Source organism: Papaver somniferum, chromosome 5, assembly GCF_003573695.1.
Source record: "Papaver somniferum cultivar HN1 chromosome 5, ASM357369v1, whole genome shotgun sequence".
Classification (NCBI taxonomy): Eukaryota; Viridiplantae; Streptophyta; class Magnoliopsida; order Ranunculales; family Papaveraceae; genus Papaver; species Papaver somniferum.
The window spans coordinates 215,265,587-215,275,060 of record NC_039362.1 but is presented as its reverse complement, the minus strand read 5'-3'; the positions used below and the strand labels follow the sequence as shown (position 1 = coordinate 215,275,060).

Below are 9,474 nucleotides of genomic sequence, written 5' to 3'. Positions count from 1 at the left end.
CTATGTACGATTTGACCTGCGCCTCCAATTGTCGCATCTATACCAAACCTTAAATATGTGTCTGATCCCTCAATGTTCGGGTTAAACAACTCAAAGCAGTACGAAAACTTACCTTCACCAACAACACCTAATTGATTTAGAAAAGACCATTGTCCTGGTCCTAGACCAAGTATTCCGGTAATAAGATCAGATTTTCCATCCAAATGATTGTTACCGATAAAATTTAGGAAGTTCATTTGTTTAACACCACAACCAAAGTGTAATATAACACTTTCAATGCCACCAGTATTGGATCCTAGAGTGAACTTTTCTTCAGCAACAACACCATATGTTACTGATCCACTCGAATAGCCTGCTAAATAAGTGCAGTGTCCGTCAATATTGCACTTATCTCCCATACAAAGAGGATGTGTATTACAAGGAACCAGACTAAATGTAGTTGATGAATCCCAAGGATAAAGTGGCATATCTTGATGGAAAGATTCAATGGCACCTTCACATTGAATCCAAGTTTGATCACTACCTGAATCAATCATCAAATAATAATCCATGAAGGCTTGTCGTCTACCTGGAAATGTACCTAAACCAACCATTGCTACGTAAAACATATTTGATTCATAAACCACAGGAAAACGTGCAACATCAGGATTCACGGAGAGTGCTTTATTGCGCTGGAGTAATATTTGTGACACGATGTAACAGACTTGAGCTTTGGTTTGTTTAACGAGTCTTTGAAGCTTTTCATCTCGTGTTAAACTGTCTCACAGATACAAGGGTGATTCTTTGGAGTCTCTATCAATGATCTTCATACTAAACCCTTTCTTTAGATTAACCGAGATGACTGAATTTAACCGTAATAAATGAGTAATTGTTAGAACGAAAATGAAAAGAGTTCTCCTCATTTGAACTGGAATTTTGACGCCTACAACAATGCGTAATTTTGAACTTCACGTTATAACACTATATATTGACAAATAAAATCTTATACTTATAATATTTATATCTTACATATTAAAGATAATCTTTTGTATTAATATCAAGTGTTTAGATATTGCTTTGTCATAAATTTTAAGATAGCGATAAGATTTTATTTATTTGTTACTCATACTTTTCCATATTTAAATAATTTTTTTAGTATATTCTAGTAAATGGTGGTATTTTCCAAAGGGGGGGATTACGTCACACTTTTATCATCACACTATCTCATACGTTGACCGTCATTTTTGCGAATAAAAACCAAACCCCAACGTATTTGAAGCTAATATTTTGTGGATATGTTACTAGTACAAAGCTCTATGTTGTTACCAAAAATGAGCGTATTCCGAGAAGTATAACACCACCATCTACTACTATGAAAACGAGCCGTTGAAAATCAATGAGTTTCTGGCCGTTGAACTCAAGACCGATAGAATGCGAGGCGGAATGCTCTCATTTTTGATAAGCATATAGAGCATGGTACGAGAAACGTATCCTCAAAATATTATCTTCAAATCCTTTACGGTTTGGGTTGTGATAATAAAAGTGTGAAAGGATCCTTTCACTTTTGAGAAGTGTTTAGAGATAATCTTGTCGTGTAAAATTTATTTATTTTTTCATGATTTTGCAATATTAATCAAGAACATTTTCCCTCTTCTTCTTCCCACTAATAAACATGTGTGCAATTGCCCAGTTTCAAAATTGAAGAACTTTCCTTTAAGAGTTAGCCCCCAAGATTTAGGGTAGTCCATGAAATAGGGTTGAGAGGCAAGAAGAATTGTGGAATCCAGGGAAATTGCTAAAGATGACCCTGGATTCTTCATCTCTGATATTCAGAAAATAAAACAAAACGATGGAACTCTGAAAAGTAAATGAAGAAAAATCACAGAACCTTGCCGAAAAACGGGTTCTTGTTCTTCCATAACTCTCTATGAACCTAAGCTTTTATCATTCTGTACATAAAACAACAGCGCAGTACTGTGATGCATTATTATTCCTTCCTAAGAGAATGTACATATGTATATTTTTTACATCAACCAAGGGATATTATGAATCCCTCCCAACAACAAAAACCAACCGGTAAAAGTGATTCTAGATCTGCCTTAGCCCTAGAGACAATCTTACCGGTTCCGGATGAAAACTTGTTCTCGCGAAATTTCAACCATCTCATGTGATCAAGCAATTGCTACTGACAGAGCTACCCATTACGCAAGGAACATCACGTACAACAAGTTTCATACTGCGAGACCCGATAGTTTCTAGTATCTCCAAACACTCCTCTAAATCAGATTCACTCACCAACATAACCCACTCTTGCTCATCATCCAAGTACTTGAGCTGAAATGTCCCAGTTGATAATTTGAATCTCTTTCCTACTTCTTCAAACAACTGCTGGCATCCAGCGAAAGGTTCAAACTTGAAACGCACTGTATCTTCTTTATAAGTAGCCTTCACTGTAATTGCAGATTCGCTACTTGCAGATGATTTGCTTTTAGAAGTATTCTGAGTGTGCAGGGAGCTGGATGTGCAGCCATTCACCATTGAGCCTGAACAGTTGGATGAACCAGTCGTGTCTGAACATGTTGGTTGGTTGTGCTCAACTACCCCATCATACGCCTCAATGCCCATATCCATCTCATCAACTGCTAACTTAGAAGTGGTCTCAACAGTACATGCACCTCCATTATTCGAAATCCACCCTTCACACCTCCGTTTTGCAAAATAAGAGCTTTGTGAGACATCTTCAATAGATTCCCAAGGCATACTTTCAACGCCAACTTCTTGTAACGGTCCGGAGCCTAGTTCAACAAGAGGGATATTGGAGTTCCCTTTCTCCGCTTTGCAAGTATGATTAAGAAGCATACGACCTATACTCCCAAGTTGGGATCTACCCATTGTGCACCCATCATCTTCCAACTTCACGATACCGTTCTCACACTCGATGTAAGGAACTGAACTAACTGAAATTACATCTTGGCCTCCTGAATCTGAATTTCTAGTAGTCTGTTGTTTGTGTGAGAAAAAGCTGTTGTGTGCATCGTGGTCTGGGGTGAAGGTGGTTGCTGCTACAAGCCCCCCAGTGATAGGATCAAACTTCAACCCTCCTTCAACTCCTTGGACTGAATCAATCACGGTCTTTATTTTCCTTAAAGATCGATTCACCTTGTTTATTTTGCGAGATGGCCATCTCGAGATTCCATGCTGTCTACATATCCGTTTCAACGTAGTTGGGCATACTGCAGATACAAGGATCCAATAATTAATGGTTTCACAGTTCATAAAGCAAACGTGAACATAACATGACAACAAGACTTTCAATACCATGCCATTCATTTTAAACCAACACGTACCTAAGCAAAGAAGATTGGAAAGATTAACAAAAAGAAATGAAAAAAGATTGTCCGGGATGCAAAATTTCTTCTAATTATACCTAAGTTAGCGTTTTATTTGGTCATTGCTTTAAATAAAATTGTGAAAGAATCGTAATGTGCGTTCAAGAGATTCAGGTTAAGACGGAAAAGCGTCTAATCGACATGGCAGACTTCTTTTCCCATTTGGTGTGGTTATCAAATTTTAGCACTTGTTTCTACAGATCCAGTATAAGTTTCCAAAATCAGATAGTTTCAGCATCCAGAATTTCAGACATACCAATATAGTTTCACAGACATGTGGGAAAAACTAAATAAGCATGGAGTAGGAAGATTAGGGTAAGACTTATTATCACCCTGGCTCCCCCCAGATTGTAATGAATCGAAAATTATACATAGTCTAGTCATATTGATCAAGTGTAGAAAAATTGGAACAAGAAACACATGGACAAATGTGCAACAAGCACCCTTACCACCAATAGCTTTTGCTGCATCCTTGAGGCTTCCAGAAAAGTATTGCTGAAGAACACTTAAGCTGATATTTTTCTCAGTTGTAGTTTGCCTTTTCTCCCGCTGTCTTTTTAAGCCGCTCACCGTCTAAAATATCAATTAAGGCATAGTCAGCATATATATAAAATATATGTAACATCGTATGGGTAAGGAAACAAAAACTAATGAAACGAATCACAACCAACAATTCAAGGGGAGTTTTTGGATTGCTAAGATTTTATGGGCCAACAAGATTCACAAAACATTCAGATATAAACATTTAACTGGATAAGCAACGAACTGGAGAAACCCAGACTGCAAAGAATCAATTAAACAATAAAATAGGAAACCGCTACACTACACCATGCTGATATTCGGAGTGAAAACCTCATCCAATCAATACTATAATTGTATGACCTCAACCAATTGTATATAAGAAGATTTTCCAAGTACTGAAAAAACAAAGTTTCATTACGTAACTTCATCCGGTGCCTTTTGTTTTTAGATTACTGTTAACCCCGGATTATTCTTCAATGCGACACTTCAAGAATGAAAATCATGTTCACACTTCACATAAAGAACTCTATTATCGAGCCTAAGAAATTCATCGGTGAAAAAGAAACCATGTACAGAGAGTAATATGAATAGATTATAAAAGCAGTTTCCAACCATATGGAATGGACCGATTTAACGTCCCTTCCAGATAATAGCTCCACAACCATCGGACAGGAATTCACTTTAGCAGACTCACTGTTGGGACCAACAGATAACAATATCATACATACTATGACGTCATCGTCAGATGAGAAAGCCTGGTAATCTCATAAAAACACACACGCACACAAAAAGATCCAGGTTTTGAGTGAGAAAATGAGACTCACAAGCTACCTTAGTTGATGACGTGCAAACTTCCGAAAATTGAACAACTACCACCCTTCCATTACAATCGAACAGGAAAGATAAGAATACATACAAAGGGATGATGAAAATATAATCACCTGATCAGAGGACCTGTCAGCTTCAGTGCCATCACTCATAGCATCAGACAGGTGCAAAGGCAGCCTTTCAGCTGAATCTGATCGGCAATTTGGATTACCGGACAGCACACTAGATGGTAAGTTTATTGGTGCTCCCTTTTGAATTCCTAGTTTTGATTCGTCAACACCTACTAGTTCTGCATTTGAGACGGTTCGCAAACTCCTACAAACCCTTTGCATTGTGTTAGAGAGACTATTTAACAACAGTTGTTGCTCCGAACTCCCTGTGCAATTGATAGGGAGAAAAAACTCGAGTATGTAATCATCATCGCCGGTGTAAGTACTCCTTAGCCTGATCGCCACCGCAGCATTCAGACCATACTTGCGTGAATGATGTACCAGAGGGTAATCTCTGATAGCATATTCCTTTACATCAGGGGAGAAGAAAGGATGATTCGATTGAAGTGCTCTACCAACAATACCTTGTCCTTTCTCGAGGAACTGTTCTGTACATGCACGCACAAACCCTTGCATATCTGTGTTATTCACATAGCACGCAGTATCCTCAACACACAGTACACTTTTTTCGCTAGAACTATTTTTATTCTCTCGCAAAGACATCTCAATATGTTCATTCTTTGCCACGTCCGGGTAGCTACAAGGAATCCATGTCAGAGCCAATGGTAGTCTATGTGCATGACAAGCAGCTCTTAGCACATCAACTATCTCTGCCAGCGCAGCTCTTTGGTTCATTGAGAAGCACTGCAAAACAATAATTACCTTGTAGTTAGCAATTAGATTCCTCAGAACAACATAAATTCTGGTTATAACGCCACTTTCCATTAGCTCTTAAACTGGCAAGACATGTGCTTAATACATACCTGTGGATGAACTCGAGGTGGTGCGATGGTCTTCAAGTTCACAGACTGCAAAAGATCAAGCAGGGAAAGCAGGATACAGTTCAGATTATAAGGATAGTTTTCCATACATGTGGGGAGTGTATTAAGGTACCGGAAAATAAGGATGGGGGAGGATGAGTTGTAAAAACTTGGTAACAAGTAATCACAAAGTTACAGGAGTTAATGGTGAAATGCACACAGAAACTAAGTAATGCGGAAACAGAAATTACAGAAGAAATACCAGATATGTACTAAATTCAGTGATAGGTGGAAATATTATCAACAAAAAAAATTCACTAAATGGACTTAAATCTTTACTCTTTCATGAGTCTTTTCCATCAAATGAGGATTGAGGATTGATGTCAGTTAAGCTACACATGCCATCAACGTGCAAAGACCTTAACAATCAACAGTTCATTACAGTTCTGATCTCCCCAAGTAGAACTTAGTCGAACCTCGGCTAGTAGTTTAACTATAAAAAACCTAGAATCTGTTACGCATATTACGATATCCTTCGCTTCCGATAATAAACAAGTTAGTATGTCACCATTTAAAGCTCAGACATGAGATTCGAATAGACTTTAAATCAATGAGCTTGACTAAATAAACATCACTATAACGAAGAAAAAACTAGAAGCATAAATATAAGGAAAGCAAAACTGACCTGAAGAGCGCGGCAAACATTCTCAATCTCAGGATCAAAATTAGATTTTTCTTTCACAGTGACAAGCTCAAGAACAGCACAACAAGACTGGTCTTCCGGATTGATAATAGGTAACGCAAGAGATCCACGAACTTCATGATCAATTGCATATTTCACGCGCAAGTACTCAACCATATTGTAATACATAACATTAGAAGTCCATTCAGGCAATTTAGAACTAAAAACACGGCCAGGAAGTCCAGGATAACAACCAGGCTTCTCTTTAGCAGGAAATGTAAAGCCCCTCGATACTTCTCGATATCCTTCAAGCATTTGATCTAACAAATAAGGTTGTTCACAAGTACTTAAAACAATCTCATTTCCTTGTGTCACAGGTACCCAAACTTGAGCAAGAATACCACCTCCAGACGAATCTTTAAACATCCCCAAAGCTTTGAGCATTCTTTCAGAAAATGTCCATGAAAGCGGCCTCGGAATCACAACATCCACCATCATATCACTCATTCTCACCGGAGACAATTCGTTATTACTCAATTGCCCCCCATCAGAATCATTCACATCTGTAGATTCATTCAATGGCAAATCAACTTGTGTAGTATCATCAACTTGTTGAAACACCAATTTATCAGAGAAGGCCGCCGCATCAGGAGAACAACCACCACCACCATCACCATCACCATCAATCATAGGAAATACACATGAACTCTGTGAAGTGAAATTCAACGGACTGAAAGTTACAAATCCATCAGAAATTGATGGAACAGAAAAACAATCAGGAGAACCACCACTACAGAATTCACCATCTCCACCACTATAATCGAAATTCATCAAGCCTGAGAAATTATTAAACGAATCCATTGAAATCTGATTACTACTATCTAAGAAACCCCCATCGATATGAACAGGAGCTGATGAAGAAGAAGAAGAAGAAGCCCAATAATTCACACCCTTATCTCTAACTGGGTAATTAAACTCCATTTCCAAAGCCCCTTTATCTCAGAAAACCTAATCCTTTCCTCATTGGTTTGAGATTTGCAGAATAGCTCAGATTTTATAGCCCCCCATCTGCAGATAACTCCAGAAATAACCTTTATTGATAGGAAATCTAAACCTTCATCGATAAGAATACCGACCAAAACGATATTAAGACTAGTGAATCAAACAGAAAACCCTCCCTCTGTAAGAAGAAATCAAAGTTTTCAATTGAAAGAAAACTTCAGAGATTTGATTTTTCTGCAACTTGAGATAGAAATTGAAACACGCTAAATCAAGCCAACACCGACTAAATTTATTATGAAGAAGAAGACGACGAGATTTTGCCGATGTATACCCTCGAAGCAGAGAGAGGACTTTGTTATACTAGTACTGAAACGAAAACCCTAGGAAATTGCGGCGATATTTAGTACGGTAAAAAAATAAAAATAAATTAGTACCTGAAAATTTTACTAAAAAGGGAAATCTTTGTTGATTTGATCTCTTTGTTAGTTGTTTTGTACTTTGAAGAATTAAGTTGATGATGGACTTATATATAAGATTTTTGAAATTGTCCCTTGGTTTGATTTTGATTTTTCTGTAATATTTTTAGTAAATCTATGTCAAATTAATTATAGAAATGGAAAGAAAATGAAGCAAATGGTTTAGTTGGTTTGGCTAGTAAATTTTTTATTGACCAACATGGTGATTTTAATAGTTTATTTATATAATTGGTTTTGATTTTTGTGATATATAATTGGTTTCAACTTTTTTGTTGTTTTTTTGGTTTCACATTAGGGTTATTTGGGATATAATTGGCTCGTCATTTTAAGTGTTTAAACTTTGGTTAGTATCTGCCACTGTCATCTGTTTATATTATGAGCAGCAGCTAGTTAAAACACAAGTTCGGGAACGAGGATTTGTTGTATTTGCGGTACTGTATCTGTTGACACTGATCCAAGACCCTCAGTTTATTTGTATTCTTAGGTATTTAATACGAACCAACTGATGCGTGGAATGTCGACTTGTATCCGTCAATTCAAAAGACATATATATATGGAACGCAAAAAAATTAGAAACCCCAAAATTTATTATACCTCTATCAATATTTTTTGTTGGCACATGCGTGTTTTTAATGTTGGATTTATTATCTTGTGCATTCACAAACAAATAAGATAGGAGTAAATTATTGACAATAAACATGATAACAACAATAAAAAAAGAACCTGGCTGGTTCGGGCCCTACGGGTTTATTTGTCGTCTATCTATCGTTACGTGACAAAACTAGATAAAAGTACCAAGGTACCCTCAATTCTAAAATTCAATCTTAATCTGTATCTTTTAAAATTTAAAACCATTTTAAAACCAAAACCTATTCAAATCATTTTTCTCACAAATTAAAATTCAAACTCGAATTCATCAATCATCGATCGATATAAAGGAAGTTTCATCATCCATTTTATTCTTAACATAGTCGGTCGACGTTCATGTCCATATTTATCGATTTCTATGACAATCGATCAACGTTCATGAACACGTCAACCAGTTGTCCTGAATATGTGTTTTTTGGTCGACGAAAATTTAACCATAATGAGTAAAAGCTAATGCGCACATAAACCGATTATGGTATGGAAGAGATTCCAATTTTATGTATGTTTTTTTTTGTTAGAATCGGATTATGTGAATGTTCCCACAAACCGACTATATGAAACAAGCGATTTATATCTCACTAGGAAAACCCCGATTGCTAGAATTGGGTTTTAGTTATGCATACGTGAACGGATTCCAGATACCCTTCGTGAATTCCAAAACACCAACCCAGAATCGGTTTACGAGTGCATGAACGTAAACCGATTCTAGTTTGTGTTAGAAAAAAAAATCAAAAATTTTCACCTACTTGATGTTTTGGAGTTCGATTTACATTACTTGATCTCACATCTGAAACGGTTAATTAATACCTAAAATGATTAATTAACACTAATTAATCAAAGATAAAATGGGTAAAAAAATAATAGTTGGATAAGGAGTTGTGTAAAACTGATATCTAATGGCCATTTTCGTCATTTATTAACAGGCCCCAAATAAATGCCATAGGCCCAAAACTAGCTAAGAAAAAGAATACGAGAGAT

General features: G+C 36.8%; 1 protein-coding gene across 1 annotated transcript; it reads right to left on the bottom strand.

The window, feature by feature from the left end:
- Window positions 1-1,935: 1,935 nt before the first annotated feature.
- LOC113284620 (protein NLP9-like) lies at window positions 1,936-7,868 on the bottom strand. Its single transcript, XM_026534132.1, has 5 exons — window positions 6,374-7,868; window positions 5,692-5,736; window positions 4,832-5,572; window positions 3,818-3,941; window positions 1,936-3,212 (listed from the first exon to the last, which is right to left on the bottom strand). Exons 1-5 carry the CDS (start codon window positions 7,349-7,351, stop codon window positions 2,143-2,145), a joined length of 2,958 nt encoding a protein of 985 aa, XP_026389917.1. The 5' UTR covers window positions 7,352-7,868; the 3' UTR covers window positions 1,936-2,142.
- Between the last annotated feature and the right edge of the window lie 1,606 nt (window positions 7,869-9,474).

Coding starts and splice junctions, on each gene's coding strand:
- LOC113284620 (XM_026534132.1), bottom strand. CDS start 7,351: ATGGAGTTTAATTACCCAGTTAGAGATAAGGGTGTGAATTATTGGGCT. Junction 5,573..5,691: donor CACCTCGAGTTCATCCACAG/GTATGTATTAAG, acceptor ATTGTTTTGCAG/TGCTTCTCAATGAACCAAAG. Junction 3,213..3,817: donor TGCAGCAAAAGCTATTGGTG/GTAAGGGTGCTT, acceptor TTGTATCTGCAG/TATGCCCAACTACGTTGAAA.